At 36.3% G+C, this 20,023-nt stretch overlaps 1 protein-coding gene across 24 annotated transcripts in view; it reads right to left on the bottom strand.

The window, feature by feature from the left end:
* The window catches only part of DST (dystonin), a 439,342-nt gene that overhangs the window by 28,754 nt on the left and 390,565 nt on the right, over nucleotides 1–20,023 (bottom strand). For all 24 annotated transcript variants that reach the window (XM_046639567.1, XM_046639575.1, XM_046639568.1 and 21 more), the window contains 13 exons: nucleotides 19,051–19,282; nucleotides 17,944–18,170; nucleotides 16,445–16,567; nucleotides 16,213–16,314; nucleotides 14,024–14,125; nucleotides 11,922–12,095; nucleotides 11,421–11,576; nucleotides 8,358–8,555; nucleotides 7,880–8,008; nucleotides 5,024–5,194; nucleotides 4,021–4,176; nucleotides 3,611–3,817; nucleotides 656–775 (listed from right to left, as the gene is read on the bottom strand). In XM_046639567.1, coding sequence (XP_046495523.1) covers nucleotides 656–775; nucleotides 3,611–3,817; nucleotides 4,021–4,176; nucleotides 5,024–5,194; nucleotides 7,880–8,008; nucleotides 8,358–8,555; nucleotides 11,421–11,576; nucleotides 11,922–12,095; nucleotides 14,024–14,125; nucleotides 16,213–16,314; nucleotides 16,445–16,567; nucleotides 17,944–18,170; nucleotides 19,051–19,282 — 2,097 coding nt within the window. The remainder of the gene's footprint in view (nucleotides 1–655; nucleotides 776–3,610; nucleotides 3,818–4,020; nucleotides 4,177–5,023; nucleotides 5,195–7,879; nucleotides 8,009–8,357; nucleotides 8,556–11,420; nucleotides 11,577–11,921; nucleotides 12,096–14,023; nucleotides 14,126–16,212; nucleotides 16,315–16,444; nucleotides 16,568–17,943; nucleotides 18,171–19,050; nucleotides 19,283–20,023) is intronic.

Raw genomic sequence — 20,023 nt, 5'->3', positions numbered from 1 at the left:
TCACTTTACAAACAGAATGATACAAAGACCCAAATTCCCAGGAGTTGAGGAGGATGGGGAGAATGCTCTGCGACTGTCATGTAGTTGGAATACAAATGGAATATAAAATACAATGTTTCTACATCTTCTAGAATACACAGGAGCCACTGACTATGTGTCTTTGAGGGTAAGGATGGAATTTCGCATACCCACACATACAGGATAAAATACCAAGTTAGATAGGGGCAACCGATTTTCCTCACTGAACGGTTTAAAAGAATCAACATGGCAAAACCTGTTACTTTTTACTATAGAATTATCTTCTACATGACATTTGACTTATGAAAGAAATTATAAGACAAGACAGTTGTGAAATTTTGAAATGCCAATGTTCAAACCCCGACAAATCCTTTCTACGTTTTAGATTGGAAACGACTTCCAGCTTTAACGTTGTATGTTTTCTTTTAACAATTAACCCTGGAATCATGATGGAATGGTCACTGGAGAGGAAAGATACCACTGCCACTTGACTAACGTGAAGGGCAATTGGTTTTAAATTTAATGTTGGTCCAGCCTTTTTTCTCTAGGGATGAATAAATACACAATCAAGTAAGAATTGAAAAGTGATCCTGAGATATGCAATGACACAATGGGCTTTTCTTAATTGTAGACCCACCTTATGCTGTGCAAGTTGTGTTTTTATTTTGTCTGGATCATTGGCGATTTCCAGTTCAGAATCCAAAGACTTTTCTGACTCTTCTAGCCACTCCATAAGTTTACTCCAAGCTTCATGGAACTGTAAAAGAAATTCACATCTTCGTTTGTATCTGAAACATCTGAAAATTTTCTGGTATACTCACTATATTTGAAGTTGAGTATATTTTTTAAATAAAATTGATATTAATGGAAATGTTGAAAATTATTAATTCAAAATTTCCCCTGAAAAAGAATAAAGTAACAGTTTCCTCAGCAGATTAGAAAACGCCTTGTCAACGCTTGGCTTTTGTGGTTGTGCCCCATGGTCACTTTGCTATAACTCATTCAAACGCATACACTTCAACGGGAATAGATATGAGCCTAGAAACTGTGAGCACCAGGGAGAGCTTCCCTCCTTTCCTTTTGCTCAATAATTAACATAAATTCTCAGAATTTTATTTGTCCACTGCTATCTCTTGACAGATGTGAGTTTACTTCTAAGGTGTTTTATTTCTATGTTAAGAAAAAGGAATAAAAAGGGAGAGAAGGAAGGATGAAGTCTGTAAATAGGTTTAAAAAAGTAACAAGAACAAAAAGAGGTCATTACAGTCCTATTTAATACAAATATAATTTAATATCTATTGCTGCTATCGGAATCCTCAAAATAACACCTGCGCCTCACTTGTTGGTTTTATATGTAAGAGCACCCAATACTTGAATTCTAACAAAACATAATTCTCTTTGGCATCTAAGACCTTGAAACATTCTGGTGCTACGTAGATTTGATATCAGCCACAGTCTCTTTTCTGTTTATCATGGAGAACTAGTGGGTACTATTTTTGGATACCAAATGGTGAACTTGGTTATAGATTATTTCTCATAATAAACTTAAGTGAATGGATACATAACAAAAACTTAAGTAATCAAAATGAAACCCTATGGCCAACTGGTTAAGTTGGCGCACTTTGCTTTGGCAGCCCAGGGTTCACCAGTTTGGATCCTGGGTGTGGACCTACACGCCACTCATCCAGCCATGCTGTGGTGGGATCCTACGTAGAAGAACTAGAAGGACTTACAACTAGGATATCCAACTAAACACTGAGGCTTTGGCGAGGAAAAAAAAAGAGGAAGATTGGCAACATGTTTGCTCACGGCCAATCTTCCTCACTGAAAAGGGGGAAAAAAAATCTGTTTTATATCAAAGCACATTAATAATGAAATAAGAAGATATTTAACAATAAGCACAATAAGAGCATGGAATCACAAAGCTGCAAGGGCCCACTAGAGATCATCTCATCACAAATCTGCTCACCCTACACATCTCCCCTACAAAGTTAATCAATTTAAACATACAAACATGGAGCCCAGAACAGGTACATAAACTGCCAAAGTCAGAGAACTATGATAAACATCTGAGCCGAAAGCCAAGATATTAGAATAATAAAAAATAATTTAAAGAAACAGCTAGTCGCAGTGCTAGATGGTCTTACTACAAATAATATAGGCTAACAACAGTTGGATGGTAAGTCTAAGACATAAATGCACAGGTTGTAAGGCTGGCCCTGCTTTCAAAACTATTTTTAAGCCATACAAATAGAAGAAAGGCTATAGCTTTGCACTGAAAACAGTAGAAAATCCTTATAAAGTTAATTAAACAAACTGAGAAATAAAATTGATTAAACGGAGAAAGGAGGAATGGGGGGCGGGGGGCTGGCTACTGGGATCCAAGACACATCTATAAATTACACGTTCGTAACTCAAACACGCCGGTACTACAGATGACACTGCCACATATGTGGACAGACAAGTGTCAGCTCAGCATGAAGACTGTCTTAAAAAACATTAGAGACCGTGTCTATTCTAGAGACTCACTTACTACATTGAAAATATCATACCTCCCACTCAGAAAGGGATTTACCGTATGCAATCCCAGAATAATGCAGATTTGCCATTTCTAAAGCCTTTAAAAAACTTATTCTGACAGCTTTAAACACTGACACATGAAAAGATGTCCCATGACATCTTTTGCATCACCTAACTGAGCCTAGCTCACCAAAACAATGGAGTCCAACATCAAAGACAGAAAAACACAACTGAATGGGGCAAAAAAAGTGATTACAAAATTCAGCCTTAATGTTACATTAAGTTTCTAGTGAAAATTAAAAACATATGCCAAGCAAGGTAGGTGCATCTCTGTCTTCCCTGGAGTACAGAGACATAATTTTACCTTTTCCCTGTGTTTAGTCTAGAATGGAATATTGATAGCAAAGGAAGGGAGGAAGGAAGTTTCTGTGAGATTCGTGAGATCCTCTAGATTTAACAAAAAAAGCAGCCCCAGAAGATTTAAAGAATTAATTTAAAACTGGAATGGAGCTGTGTCAAACTATTGGAGGAGACGTGAAGGCTTGCCAACAAGTTGTACAGACTCAGAGAGGTGAGAGGTACCAACCAACTCAGACACAGAATGCGCCCTTTCAGAGACCTGTCTAGAGGGCTGCCTGGCTCTCGGCTCCAACAGTTTATGAAGACGGTTTGCCTTAGGAACCAAACAAAAGGTAGCAATATATAAAGTATGAGGTCTCACTCTGAGCACGAGAGCGGAGGTTGACAGGCCAAAGAAAAAACAAACAAACCCAGTAGCAAAAATTTTGAGCCTCTTTTCGGGTTTTAATGATAACAGTCCGTCTATGAAATCAAGCTATAATCAGTCTTTTCAAAATGAGTCCCCAGGGCCTGAAGTTGCTGCCAGGTCAAAAAGTGATGTCACCATTCAAACTCAGGCCACGGCCCTTTTAGGAAACAAACACCTTGGCTTCATGCCACGATCGTTACACCTAGTATAGTCTGCAATGAAAGTACCTTAATAACATAACATACAGTTCAACAGCTAGAACCCATTTCTTGCCCCATTCAGAGAATTTTTACGAAGGTTTACCTGCTTGGCCCGCTTTCTCGCCTCATCCAAAGATCTTCCTCGTTCTACAAGCCGTTGAACCACTTTTTCCCACCGACTCTGTACACTGATCAGCAGATTCTTAATTAGGACAACATCCTGTTTCTGACTAAAATATTTCAGGTGGGTTCCAGTTTTGTCCAGTTCTATTATCTGGTCACGGTGAGAATTTACTTCATTGGCAAAGACCTTCCCCCCCCAAAAAAAGGGTATAATTAGAAACAATTGAAAAATGGATGTATCTTAAAAATGCTTCTGGGGTCATAAGCTGAAACTGTTCCAAAGGACAGAAAAAAGTTTGCAAACTACCAAATTCATGCTTTTGACATTAAAATAGTCTGTTTCTAAAAAGATCTGAAACAAGAATGCTATCCATCTGAGTTACAACATACCTTGTGTTCATCGATTTGAAACAAGACTGTGTCTAAGATAAGACTTGGCCGAGAAGCAACATTTAGGGTCTGTTCAGCCTGGGTCAGCCAGTTGATGAAGTCTTGGAGAGAATTGTGGAACTCCATTGCCAAGTTGAGGGCCTCTTCCAGTTTAGTCTGCGAAGACAGATTATTTAGTATTTGATAATATTTAAAGGTTTTTTTTGTTCCCAGTTTAACCACTCTCTGGCAGATTTCCCTCCCATCCACACTTTATTTATGCATAATCTATATTACCTAAACAGTTTATGAATGTAATGGGCCTTTGCTAAAATACTAGCAAACCAGACCGCTTTACATATAGTGAGAAGCATTTCATTGCAGCCAAAAAAGTTTTAATATACACTAAAATTGTGGTTTGGGGGCAATTAATCACAGAATACAATTACTAAGCAAAATCCATAAAAAGAAAACTTGACATTCATACGATTAATTTTGGGGTCAAAATACTATGAAATATATATTACACTCCGTCAGTGAGAACACAAAATCTAGCATTCCTAGCTTATGACTTTCCTTTAGCATGAAACAATAATATTTTTAATCCCTTCTCATGGACTTTTGTTACATAAGTGCTTATTATATATACAATCATTTCACGCCCTTGGTCTCCCTCTCTCCCTCCCCGCTACATACAGCCCTTTGCTGAACAAGGACGTGATCAGAATAGAATTATTTAACAATCCAGAATTTGAGTGGTTCACAAATTTAAAAATACACCTAGTAACACTTAATCTATGATATATCTTTATCTGCATTTGAATAAATTCCTTTAACTCTGTTCTCTTGTATTAAGACAGAATCCTGATTTCAACTGACCTCAGGAACCCTCCAAATGTATGCAAAGAAAACTTAAACATGGATTATTAAATGTTCCACTGATAATTGTACTCAGAGATAAGGAAAAACCTATGAAATAAAACAACTGAAACCTTCACTCTATTAAATTAATTAAGGCACATACTTTCCTTTCGTTGAGTTTGGTTTCCACCGATTCCCATTTTTCTTTCAGGTTATTTATGTCTTGGTCGATATTCGTCTCTGCAGATTTGGGGCATCTTGCAAGCATCTGCTGGCCTTTCTGCATCAGACTCTTATATGTTTCTTCTTTAACATCAAAGGCAGCACAGATTTCCTAAATTGAGATATCCCCCCAGAGTTACATAATTTTTAAGAGAATAAAATCTAAGAGTTCTTTTTCCAGGCCATCAATATCAAGTCCCTTACCATATATTGGTGATCTAATAACCCTGATACATTCAAACTTTTCACTGTATTGAAATGACACCTAAACCTATGGCCATACCCTGTCTACTGAGAAATCCCAGAAATGTTGCTATAATACCAATCCATCTGGCATGCTCAGGTTTGTGAAACAATATTTTAAATGTTATCAAGGAAAGTTTCACTATACATAACCAATCAGCTTAACCTTGGGCAAGTAATTTAACCTCCCTGAATCTTAACCTCCTCCTCTGTAAAATGGGTTCTCTAAGTCTCTCCTCAAACTATGATACAATGACTGTAGGATTTTTTTGGTGTTATTCTGTGCTCAGAAGATGTACAGTGGCTAGAAAGCAAAGAGCCAGCAGAGTAAGCTATTTCAGTTGATTATTCAGACTTTGGAATCACAAAAGCCAAACCTGTGGGGCTGCAAATATTATTCTCCTTTATAAAGCTCTCAACAGGAATGCAGTGTGCATCTTCTACAGAGAATGCAAAAACAGATTGCTTACCCAAATTCAGAATTTAAGATCAACGAAACAGTTCTAATTATGCAAAAGATTAAGACCAGCTCTATGCCTTTGATTCAGCTATAATGTGGGTCAAGTCATCGCTCCCACAGAAAAATTAGATATTCTATGTCTCACATTTTCAACTTTATAATTTTTAAAATTGAGATATAATTCATAAAATTCACCATATTAAAGTGTACAATTCAGCATTTTTTAGTATATTCACAAGGATGTGCATTGCTACTAATTTCAGAAAATTTCATCACCTTAAAACTTTGTAATTTCTTAAGCCTTAAAAAAAAAACCTTTCTAAATATACTTACAATACCTATTAAAAGCTTTTAACCCCAAAGCAAAACCTTAGGAAACTGCAATAGCCTATGTTTTCCAGTTTCCTTCATTTCTAACACACCAAATCAAAAGAACGTTACTAAAGCAATATTACAAATATCAATAACTCTAGAATTCCTTAAATCATGGAATTTCTATAATCTGGTAAATTATATCAGGTTATATAGGAGACATTTTAAACATCCCACCTAAACCAAATAAGCTGATAAGATAGCATTTTTCTAAAATTAAAATATTCTAAAGATAAGCTCTTTGCTCTCCAACTTTTTACTTATATTCTTCTAAACTAATATTTTAAAAATATTTGTTATTAGAGAATAACCCCAAGAATGTATGTTCAATAATTCATTAAACTTATACTTAATGGACACTGTAATAGCTATGCAGGTACTTCTAGGAAAGTAATGAAGTATCTGGAAGTCAGTCAGGTTTTATGGAAAAGGAAGACAAACACTCTCAAGTTATTATTTAATTACTTTTTCAGTGAAACAAATGGCTCTCTTGTGGCACAAAAAAAACACAACAGTAACAACAACAACAACAACAAAACCACACGCAAAATAATGTTTTTAAATGATGAATATATTAAAGGTGTCTAGAAAACTCTATACAGCATTAGCAGGATTTATTTTGACTGCTCATGGCAATTGTGAAATGAAGGAGATGTTACCTCTGCTGTACTCCGTCACAACACCTAAAAGATAGCTGCTTCCTCTCCAACCTACCAGATTCAAAATTATTTCCAGAAACGTGCAGTTTTAATACGATCTTAAACAACAATAGACATCTACTCAAGAGTACAGACTTTAATATACAATGAACCATTTATTTTCCCAAATCCCTACATACCTCTACTTTTATTTCCTAAGATACTAATTATCAGCATGTAAATATCAAAAAAAAAAAAAGTTTCTGATGCAAACTCACAAGCATAAATACTAGAGGAATACTTTGCAAAATCTGAAACAGGCTGTTTTCTCTTAGAACTTTTAGGGATGAATTACAATGGGAAATGAAGAGGAAAGGTCAACAAATCAAAGGTAGCCTACGTTTAATTTGTCAGTCCATATTTCTAGGAAAGAAAGCCAAAGTCTCCAGTTTCATGATTTCCTCCTCCTGAGCCTTAAGAGTTGACAGGGCAACAGGACCTGGGCGGGAACGGCCCGCAGGCACACTGCTCCAGTCTGGACAATTCACAGAAGCCTCCCCCTGTCTCTATCTGCTGGAAGGGTGAGGCTGAAGATTCAGCCCCATCACCATGAAGACAAATGAACAAGTAATTCTGTTTTAACAGAATAAAAACATATTTTCCAGCGTTCCGTGAAACTAAGTGGGAATATCATGCTGAGAGCAATAATTTTTAAGTCAATTCTGATTGCTTCAGGGGTTTTTCTTTTCACTCAACGCACAACAGTTTATAATGTTACAGAACGTAACATTACTATCCATACCGGTTTATCATTTTATGGGGAAAGGTTTGCTTCTAAAAAATGTCTGGACATCTAAAAATCTCTTTTCACATACTGCCATACTAACCTTTGAAATAAAGAATAGGTTCCGACTTGGAAGATTTAATCAATAAATGGTGTTTCTAGCGTGTACACCTAGAGATTTCTGCTGTAAACTGTATATCCTTTAAACCTCCTCCCACGATTAATTTATTACCAGGGCCCAGACCAAATGGTCAGTTTCTTAATCTGAGGCTAGAGCTGTCGGAAATAATATATACTTACCATGTGGGCATTAAGCTGCTCCCTAGCTGTTTCTGGTAAACCTCCCAGAGGTTTGGATGCTAACAGATGACGCTCGGTGTCAGTCAGCCACTGCTGCAAATCCTCAATTTCTCCATGGAACCCTTTGGCCTGGAGCGATAGAGAGGGTTTAAGTTTGGCCCACAGACACTGTCACTTGAAAGCAGAAGATGAAGTTTATACAACCCCAGCCTGCTAAGCCTCTCTGCGGTCTTAAGAACGGCCAGGTGCCCCGCGATTTCCCTTGTCTTTCTTCATCAGGAGAGCACTAGTAGATAAGACTATTACACTAAGACCTAGAGAGCTGCGTTCTCATCAGCTCTGCTCTTTATCCCACTTGTTTTTATTCCTCTCCTTGAGGTCTAAGAATTAAACAGGGGTCTGTAAACCAATGAGAGAATCCCATGCTATCTTGGTCTTGAAGGCTATAGAAAGTTTCAGAATTTATTCTCTTATTCACCTGGCGCAAGGCACCATCCAGCTGCTGCTTCCTTTGTTCTGTTTTTTCCAAAACGTTTTGCCAGCGTTGATTTAAAGCCTCTAGCTTGTTGTGAAGGTTGCTTGCTTCTTCTCCTGCACTTGATTCAATTAGATCATTTCCTGCTTTATTAACGGCTTCCACTGTGGACTGATGGGCTAATACATCATTTTGGAGCACCTGAAAATATTAAGATAACACTGTTTCCTCGTTTGTAACATGTTAACATCTCTTTTAACACAATTGTTTGATTTCCTGGTTCTGAAACATTCAGAAACAAAAACATCATATACGTAGAATTTTAATACTAATAAAGTTTCAAAATGATGGTCCTCTTTTCCCTTAACTTGGCAGCTTGCCTAGACACACCTTCAGTCTACCAACACCTCCTGAAATGATTATGTGAGAACACTGCTGGTTCTTCTCATTAGACTAGCTTTGCAATTGATGATATTAAGTGTCCAGAGATTATAACCAAATGGCTCTAAAAGTATTCATTTGATTCAAGCTTATTTTAATTGAACTTAATTTGCATGTCTTAAGTAAATTTAAAAGATATTTATTTCTACATATTCATTTTCAAACACAAAATTATTCTATTTCTAAGCTGTACAGTGCCACGCTTTACAATTAGCACTCGAAAAGGGAAAAAATTTTCATAGACTACCCTTTTATCTTCTCCTGTTGGAAGGGTGTTAGAATTAACTGCTGAGTTGACAGGACTCTCAGGAGGCCCTAACATCAAAGGGAAAGAGATTTCACTATCTATCAGGGATCCTCAAGTCCAGCATTCAAAGTTTAACTGTTCTTTTACTAGAAAATACACATATGAAACACTTACTATGGATCCCAGTAAATAATGCCTTCCTCTGCTGTTACACAGTGGAAATGTGAGAACAGATGAATAACACTTACAAGCACTAACACGGGGCAAGAGTGGTACGTGCAGAAAGCAACCACAAGGCTAAAAAAATCAATTTCTCATACTGAAAAGAATTACACTTTAAGAACAAATAAAGTTTAGTAATAGTTTCCTTTCAAGAAGACTGTGGTTCTGTTTTTAGAAACCAGAAGAAACCTTCCTCTAATGTTAGTGAGAGTCCATGATAATCCTGCTCTACACTCACTGAGTCGGGGTTGGCAACAGGAAAGAAGAGGAACATCAGCTCTCATCCTGTGTAAAACATCCCACATCTGGAGGGAAATCCAGACCAGGGGGCGGTCTTCAGTGAAGTGCACTAACCATCTGCCATCCCCGTTTCTCTGAGCGTATTCACTCACTTTCTGAGGCATCTGGTGAGGGAGTGTTTCTCAAAGGCTATAAAGTCAACTGAGTAAGGAATGATCTTTATGAAAAGCACGTACTTTGATATGTCAACAGTGGGAATCACTTTCAGAAGGTAAGAGCTAAATATTCTTTTGGTCAAAATATAAAAGTTAATCCTATAAAGTTCATTCTTCTAAATGGTCTGAGTCCCGCTGTAGAAGGCACAGCCTAGGAGCCAGAGAAGAAGGGAGGGGAGGGATGGAAAAATTCCCACCCTTCCTCCAGCCATTGTGCTGGCAAATCTAAGTCCTTTAACTTTTGACCTTTGAGAAATGGAAGGAGAAAAGGACTCATTTCTAACGGCTCAAACATAAAAAAACAGAAATAAAAGGTCCCCAACTCATCCCTCACCAAAATAACTGGTTCAGGTGCCTCGTTTTCCCACTCTTATGCATTCTACAAAGTTTCTGTCACTGATGTCTGTGACTTTCAGGACAATTGCTAAGTTTATGAAAATATAAATGCTACAAACTCACACTCTGAGAATAAACATATTTTACTTCTATGCAGAGTCAGTCTGACTAGTCATTATTGCTCTTAGCAAAGGTATAATATAGATTAGATAATGAAAAATATTAATGATGCAAAATAAGTCCTAACTGCTTAATCAGATAGGGTTGGGTGATGACTATAAATATACACAAAATGAGGTAAAAGAGGAATAAAAATTTAAATTAGGGAACAACTACTGTGGGGAAAAGTATGAAAGAAGGAGACCAAACGAAGACTAGTCAAAAACTTTATCATGATCTTCAAGTGCTAAAAATCTACCTTTTATTTTAAAATGCTAATAAATATGTAAAATAATCAAAGTTTTTCTATTTGATAATCAAAGAAAACTTATTTAAGGTTGGATTTAGAACCTAACCTTAAATAAGATACCACTACTACTGTGAATGTTAAAGTTCTATGAAAGACTGTTGAATGTCAGGATAAACTCTACTCAGCATAACGTTTGATTCTTTAAGCCTCGTGACTTAAGATATAGGGAATTTTCTATTAGGAATTATCAACAAACTGTCACAGAGATGACAACAGTATAAAATTGTTTTGCATATATCTCAAGATAAAAATTTTCAATTTATAAGCTTTAAATGAAGTGCAGGACATATAAAGACTCTTTTAAATACAATAAATACTTTTAAAAACTAATTCAGAAAGAAAAGGACTAAGACATGAAAAGCCAGAGAAAAGTAAGAGAGAGAGAGAGAGACAGCAGGACAAACCCCAACATAATGAGAGGTACAGACAGACAGACAGACATATGTTAGACATGCCAAACAAGCAGCAAGTGACACAGGGAGATAACGGTGACCAGAGGAAAAACACACACACACCTGCCGTGGAACCACATTTCGAATCTACGACTTACTAGACTATCCCCAACAACTTTTAAAACTCTACTACATTAACCCAATGACAGGTACAATCAGAGGTCAAAACCTGTCATGTTGGCCACGCAGCCCTAATTAAAATTTAGCCAGGAATTTCCCATCCTTGCTCTTTTTGAGAGCGCCTGCCTTAAACGAGACAACTATTTTGATGACAATCTTATAAGAAGTGTGTTTTAGTAGTTTAAACCTTAGTTAACAACATTAAACATGAACTTGTGTTAAAATTGTAAATTTGAAAAATGCATAAAGAAACATACCAGAAGAAATTTGATGACACTAGAAATGAACAGAGAAGAAACATAACAGGCAATAACAGCTACGTACATGATGCTTGGCAAGTTCGATTTCAATGACCTTAGGGTCCCCTCCAACAGGTTTCTGCTCACTTAGCAAGCCCTCGGTGTGTGTCAGCCACGTCAACAGCTCATCCAGAGCATGTTGGAACTGGCCCAGTGCTAAGAGAGCACCCTCCAGTTTATGCTACAGAAAGAGCAGAGAGGAAGAAAATCCATTTATGCATTCAATATTATGAATGACAAACATTTATAAAACAAGGGCCAAAAATCAACGGTTTCACGCTGCCTAAGTCTACAGCATAACCAATGAAACCCAGCCACCACATTCTTCTGCATTTTAGGTTTGAAACTCTTTGTGGTTAAAAAATAGCATGTGAGAAACAGGACGAGTTCTAAAGAAATAAGAAAATTTACGGGCTTCAAAAGTTTATGTACATAATCACCTAATTTCACTTTTTTAAATAATTCTTTTACATTAATATATGAAATTGAAATTTCATAGTTTCTTAACAAAAATCTTGGCATTTACCTGTCTATTGATAATTCTCTCATCCAGACTATCCCATATCAATTTCAGTTCCATTAATGGGTCTTGAACGGTGTGTTTGTCGCTTTCTTCCGTGACTTTCTTCAGCAAAAGCTCTGCTTGATGGTTCAGTCTTTCCATTTCTATCTGTTGTTGATAGGCCTCTGTCTTAAATTGCTATTTTTTTAAAAAAAGAAATATACAAGGCAAATTTGTTTATAAATCAGTAACTTTAAACCAAAAAATTCTTTAGGTTAGACCTTTATTCTAATTCACACTTCTTATTTGGGTCGTGGGGAAGAGGAGTAAAAATCCAACACCGGGTTTACCAATGAAAGAATTATAGATAAAAAAAGATAAGGAAAATCTTTTCTCTTTAGTCAATGTTTTCTGAAAGATGTTTCTATTTATAATTTTGATATTTCACTTTTGGTCTCTATAATAAAAAATTAACAAATTTCAAGAGTGAACTTATTCCAGTGTCTAATTATATATATTCAATAAATGAGTTTTGAAATTACAGGAAAGAAGAAAATAAAATACATATTGACACAGATGAAACCCAGAAAAAATATCACTAAAAAACTCAAATTAATATTTCTTGCTCAAAAACATACACAAATCTTGCATCTACTGAACACTTCATGTTTTCGTAGCTGTGCAGTGTTCATTAATATTCAGTTATTCCTATGCCTCACCCACTGCTGACTCAGAATAACATTATTCTCTCTCCCGGTGCTTACTGAAATATATTTAATAATCTTGGCTTTGCCAAACCACAAAGGTTAGTGGATGATTGCTTGTAATAGGAAACTGTCCTTTCATAAAATATTTATTTTAATCTGTAATAGCAAATAATTAAACAGTAAATAAATAATGGCTTAGCAGTCCCCTAGTTTTTTCCAAACATATTAAAACAATAATTAAAAAATAGCTAAGGTACAGTGAACACTTGCTATGTTCAAATTACTCTCAATAAACTTAAAGAAAATAATTTTATCCTCAATGTAAGCTAAGGACACAGAAGTGATTTCTCGAGGTCATTTGGCTATAAGTTGGTGAACTGGGGCGTAACCTCAGACAAGCTGTTTCAGAGATGGCATTCCTGACCAGCCTGCCGCAGGAAAACCACAGAGACAGATGCAAATATACAAAACAAACTCTCCTCCACAGCGGTGATTGCACATAAAGTATATCATGTGTTTACTACATGATCAGATAAAGTAAAAAAAAAAAAATCATAATCTAACGATGGTCACAGCAAAATTCTCAAAAAGAAACAATTTTTTAAAGTGAAATATTATCCATCATACTTAGAGATGAAAATGCTATAATTTTAAAGCCAGGTAATAATTTCATACAAAAATCTGGTAGAGTTTATTGAAAATGGTGTGATGTCTCTGTGGATGGAGACAAAATTAGGAAGGAAACAGCTGATCCCACTTTGATAAATGATCATCAGCACAGAGGAATGCTTTAAAGAGGAAACAGTCCAGCCATTTTCACAGCTGGAAATCTGGAACCATCAAAGAAAAGATTACAGAGGAAAGCAGATGGGAAACAACAAACATTTACAAAACAAACATTCTGGGAAACACCGTTATACCACAGATGCTTCTTTAGCCTGTTACACTAAATGAATTATCTGAACACGATGAAGAAAATAAAAACTTTGCTGTATGTGTATTAATGACAATACTACACTACTGAATAATAAAGTTATAAAAATCCTTACAGTATGATCTACATACACCTCACACCTCATCCTGCCCCACGAGGATATCTGAAAGGCTATAAATCAAATCTTAGGAGTGGCTGTCTCTCGGTATATAACACTTTCACCCTTTTGCTTACTTGTCTTTTCTGATTTTTCTATAATGAATGGGTATTGATTTAATAAGAAAACTACAAGTATTTTATATACTTTAAAGTGCATTTGCATACGGCTTATTACACGTAGGTACTATATTAAACCAGCTTCATAATCAAAATGTAATAGTTCAATTATAATTATGTAAAATAAATAAATTTGTGTAAAGAATCCCATGAATCAAGAACTTAGGAATGCAAAGGTCTCTGAGAAATTAGCCAGCCTCTACCCATACCTTGAGCTCTTCAATCTGCTGCTTGACAGTTTCAAGATCCGTTCCGATTGGAGACATCGAAGCTAATTTACCACCGGCAATATCTACCCAGTCGAATATTGCCTGAAAAACACGTCAGTCCATGTGTTATTATGAGGATACATTTGAAATTGCCACAACATCTCAAGCGTTACAGAAAAATACAATCACAAATCTATAAAGATATTACGTAATGAGCCTATTCTACAAATAATTAAGGTGGTTCACCTCAATAAGTAAAAGCAGTAATATACTGAAACAGTTACCCAAATATGAAATGGATGGAACCTCCAATTCTGCGTCCAAGTTTGCAAAGGAAATTCTATCTTGAATAGAATCTTAGAATATTAAAAACTTTTTAAAAAGCCCATCTGAAAAAAAGTTTTATAAATTCAATCATATGAAATAAAATTCTGCATGCTCTCTTATGTCCCTCCTAAAAGGCAGACTGTGTAAATATAATGAAAGAAAAATATTTGAACCCATCTGCTTATTCAAATAATGAATAAGTTTATTGTTTGACACTTGAGTAAAAGAATCTGGCTCAACTGAACACTTATGTATTAATTAGATTAGCATTAAAATCCTACACATATGAGGATTAATATTAAGACTACTATTCTGAATTGCAATATAGCCTTCAAAAATCTCCCTTTTTTCCTGTTGTTTTTAGGAACAACATTCTAAAAAGGTTCAACTCATATTTTTTTCAGGCACTAAATACATAAAATTATTTTGCACTTTAATGAAGTTGCCAGACCATACAGTAGGGGGAAAAAACCTTGGAAAATACCTGATATTTTAGTTGGTATGAATAAACCCTAAGAACTTTAAGCAGCAACCTGGGAAATAAACTTGATTTTACTTTACAATCAAACCTTACCACCTCTGGAGCTTTCAACATCTAGCCACAGCTATTCAATAAATCAAGTTGACCCTCATTTCCAAAGGTGATGCTACCAACCTAGCAGTGGTAATGAGACCGTATAAGTCATGATGTCTAGCCTGTGACCTCCTACAGTTAATGGCTCCTGAGGTCCCATGGCTGCAGGTGGTGGCAGGGCCATCTCCAGCCATGGAAGAGGGCAACACTCAATGACCTACCAAAGGTATATGGGGAAAATATGACTTGGCCTCACATACTGAGGGCTGGAGCCTAATTAAATATTGGCCATTGATACCTAACCAATAAATTACCACTTTGGTTAAAAGAAAAAAAAGGAGAAGGGTGAAGGGGGAAACTTATAATAAGGTGTTATTTGTAGTGAATTTTTTCATATATTTCCAAAGTTCAAAACACTTTTCAGCTGGCATAATGCCTGGCTTGTGATATTTATTTTTACAAATATAGAAATGGAGTGGCATAATAAAAAGGAAAAGATGTTCTCATCTGAGCTTTAAAAATAATATTCACTTGGTGTTATGGAAATACTTAGAAAGGCTTTTTCCATATGGCAGGAGGGCTGAAAGATTAAACTCCTGCCAGCCTGTTAGGAAATGGAAGAAAGCTAAGGAAGGTAGAGAGAGAAATATCCCCGAGTTGGCCTCAACTGACAAGAAAATTTTTAATATTTAAAAAAAAGAAACTTACAAAATGGTTAATGAACTGAATGAGAACCCTTAGGGATGTGAAAAACAACTGTTAAAAGGAATTATATATATGGAAACGAAGAAAACACTTTTTACACAACAGATTATGACCTAATAAAACAGAAATCTATTTTAGTTCATGGGGAATACTGGCTTCGAATCAAATTTCTTTACTTCTGACTTTACTTAAACTCGGTGATATTTTTAGATAATGTTTACTCCTTTCATCTTATTCCACTCAACTTGAGAACAGAACTCAGATTCAGTTCCATTTCACTGTCTGGTGCTGAGCCATTTATGAAAAATACTATGTGGGAACATTTATTTTCACTTAAAAAATTAAAAATATTTCTTTTCAGAGTAAATTTCACTGAATATGCATATAAAAATGTATTTCTACATGTGTATAAATCTATACATATCTCATGTGTCAGATATATCTTCTAAGAGGCAAAATGTGAACTGAAGTAGGCGAGGCAATTGCATACACACTTGCAGCCCTGGGGTGACGCCAATGGGTAACCTTGTGGACATCAATTAGCATGACTCTTCCTGCCAGCAGACACGCTTTAATCCCTCACCTGCAGTCCATCTTGGTACTGAACGGCAGCCTGCATGGCCTCCTCGAGTCTGTCCACCCGGTCTTTCCAAGCTTTATTTAGAGAATCCCATGCTGAATTTAACTGTAATATAAATATTAGAACTCCTTTAGTGTCATATGTTTTCAACTACTTCTATCAAATATGCTTTAGTTAACAGAATGCTTTTAAAAAAAAGACCTTCTGATAAGAGCAGAAAACACGCTAGTTGTACCTCATCTATACTCTTCTTGACAATCGGCTTATCAGGTTCCCCACACGCGGCGATGAGTTCAGAACCCAGGTTAATAACCATATCCAGCTCTTCCTGTAATCCATCTATTTCTTCCCGTATGGCCTAGAACAAGAAATGGCAACTTGAGAGTTTGAAGCAAAACCACACGGAAACTAAGAAGATATACAGACATTAATGGTAGTTAATCCCAGGAGGTGGAATCATGATCAATTTTTATTTTCTTCTTTCTTTTTTCTAAGTTTCTGCAACAAATTTTTTTCAACAAGAGAACACAAGAAATATTTTCAAGAAAAAACTAACAAATGTAAAATTCTTATTATGAAGACAATATTTAAGAAATAACTATGCAACAAATAGAACAAGTTTTTTTAAAAAAATATCAACAATACTGAAAAGCACAGACAGACATTTTGTTTTTCAAACAAACTAGTCTGGCGATGCACATTGAAAATAGACATAAGTAAAAGATGAGCTCAAAGACTTCACACAAATTAATGTATTTCTTTAGTAGATTTAGGATAAACTAGCTCTGGATTTACATTTTTACCCTAGGACATGTAAACTACCAAAAATCTATGACAGAAATGCAGTATTCCACCTTTGCTTTCATCTTCTTGGTTACACATATTTATTCATTCAAGCAGCATTTATGAAGCCTGAACCAAGCCCTAAACTAGGCATTGGGGATATAAAGAAAAACAGGCACGACTATTCTGCTCAAGGGCTCCGAGTCCATGAGAAAGACAGAGGTGTGATCAATGATAAGTCATACTGTGCGTAGAGTCCTTGGCATGAGGAAAGTATTATAAGAACAGGGACAGACTCTGCTAAGAATACAAGAAAAGATTTTACATGGAGGGTAACAATCCAGCTGAATCTTGAAGTTTGAGCGGGACTTGTCAAAAGAGTGGCAGGAAGGACACCCTACGGTGAGGGAATAAAATGTGCAAAGGTACAGATGCTAGAGACTGGAGCACAGCAGTTTTGGGGAAAGCCACTTTGCAGTTACCAGCAGAGAAGGAGCTTGGTAAAGGAGCGGTGGGAACAAATGGCTGGAAACACAGACATGGGCGAAGCTGAACCCTGTTCTAGGGAGTGTGGACTTTTTGCAGTCAGCAGTGAGTGCCTCTGGGGGTTTAAGCAGCAACGCAACAGGAGCAGATCTAGAGAGAGGACCGGCAGCATGAGTTACAGGCCTGGTAAGGAAAGAGACTATGGAGTAAGCATCTCACTTTGGATTACTTTAGAAACCGGAAAAAAAAAAAAAAAAAAAAAGATAATGAGGCCCTGAAATAAGGCAAAAGCAGTGGAGATGGAGAGAATCTTTTAAAATACACGCTCTCTGAGTGCAATTGGTGGCTGTACTTTCAGAACCAAATATAAATTTTAGTAGAGTGATTCTGAATATTTACCAAAGGGACACAGTTTTCATTATACTACAACATATTTTTTAACTTTCAATGAGATGTTCTGCTTACCTCTGCTGCTTCTTGCTGTTGTTTTACTACTGAGGGATCAATTCCAGGATCCTCCAGATCCCGGATGAAATCCTGAGTGTCTTTAGTGGTAACCACCAAGGACATGTGATCACACCAGAACTTTTCTGCTAATTCCATTACGTCCAGCAGTTTCGCTTCCCTTTCTTCCACCAGCGTGTGTATGTTCTCCCAAATGAAAACCATTTGGTCAAGTTTATCCTGAACAGCTATGGAGCAAAACAATATTGAAAAGGCAGTACATTAGCCCCATTTAAGCAATAAAGCAAAATGTTTGAGTTGACATAGAAACAGTGATTCAATTTTCAAAGTATCCAAAACTCAACCAAATTTTGGTTGACCTCAGTCCAGCGGGTATCACTGGGTTCCATGACCCACTCCAGACAAATGCACGATCCGAGGGAGTCCTGCTCCTCCTGAACCAAGGCTCTTCTTGACAAAAGTGGATGCTCAAAGGGAACTCAGCTCAGAGCAGACCTAAGTTCACCAAGTTTCAAGTTCACCAAGGCTGGTCTTAATTCCAAAGAAAGTGAAATAACCACCTAAGTATACTCTCTATCCTTTCCAAATCAAGAATAGATGTCTGTTCTGCCCCAGGAATATAACAATGTAGGGTATGTCTTTTGGGCTTGTTTCTTACCATGAATTTCCACTAACCTATGCTCATGCTCTTCCTTTTGACCCCTAGCTCATATCTGTAAGATGGCTGGCTGTGGTCATGGTTGCCATTTCTGTGGCTATGAGACAGAGCACCCATTATGTAAGGCAGTGTAGCCAGTAATGAGGAAAAAAACACTCCAGTTTAGTTTTATTAGTCTTATGTTTTAACCAACTGGTTTAAAAGGCCCAGAGAACACGTGGTTTTCATACAATGGCAAACAGTATTTAACTGACTGATTTCACAAACACAGGAAGACATTAACAAGGGATTTAGGTACACAGCCCTTCAACTCCAAACACGTCACATCTGTAAGATCTTTTCTAAAATTTGGCATATTGATATGCAAATAGACTGTCAGTAAACATCCTGAACATCTAGAATTGTTTTAAAATTCAAGATCAATTGTTTCCTTATCCTGAAATTATTACCTTTGGCAGATATGTCTTTATCAGTGCCCCCAGATCGAGCGATCATTTCCTCTCCCCTCTGTTTAAGTGTTTCATACAATGGTTGTAGTTTCTCCATGTCTACTGACACGTTCTTGTTTTCACTGATCTGCTCCTTAATCTTTTCCACCTCAGCAGAGATGGAAGGCGGCTGCCTCAAACGCTCCACAATGCGCTCCAGGCTCTCAAGGATCTGGTCTATCTTGTCATGGAACTAGTAATAAAACAAAGGGATCATTTATGAGGAAAAGATCTGTGATACCCAATGTGAAATTTAAATGAAAAAACATCTATTTAATATCGTAATCAAGAACTAAATCTTAGCCCTTTTGTTAACATATCCACCCAAAGAGTTATATACAGGTGGTGTTTGAAGACATTCCTAAAATCGTGACTTATACGCACCTCTCTGCATCAGACTACTTATGTAGACTAGATTGTTTTTTGCAAATAATTGAGTGGATTCATTAAGAAATGGTATATGCTAATACATAATTGGACCACATGAGAGCAGCGTCATACCTACGGTTTCATTTCATTATAATTCAAATTAATTTTAAAAATTAAGTTCAATATAATCTGGGTGTTTATCAAAACTGATTGTTTCATTCACTTTTACTGCTTATTTTGGCATCCTAAAAAAGTTATATTATTAAATGTGAAATTCATGAGCAGTTTTGATTAGATTAAAGGGATTTCTTAAGTTACAAGTTTCCTGAACTGAACAATGTTAAAAAATCAAAATTAAAACCTTCCTGATGTTGGAACTGAAGTTTGTATTTAATTCACGGTCAAACACATAATCTGATTCATGAAACAATTTTAAACTTTTTTGCAAAACTACTATAGACAATGAAGCAAAGTTATAAAGACTTGATCATTCGTAGATTCTACACTGTCTTCAACATTAAAGGAATCATCACTCGGGATTACAGAAAACGAACCACTCCAATGA

Source organism: Equus quagga, chromosome 15, assembly GCF_021613505.1.
Source record: "Equus quagga isolate Etosha38 chromosome 15, UCLA_HA_Equagga_1.0, whole genome shotgun sequence".
Taxonomy (NCBI): Eukaryota; Metazoa; Chordata; class Mammalia; order Perissodactyla; family Equidae; genus Equus; species Equus quagga.
The sequence above is the reverse complement of the archived record's forward strand: the minus strand, read 5'-3'. Positions and strand labels throughout refer to the sequence as shown.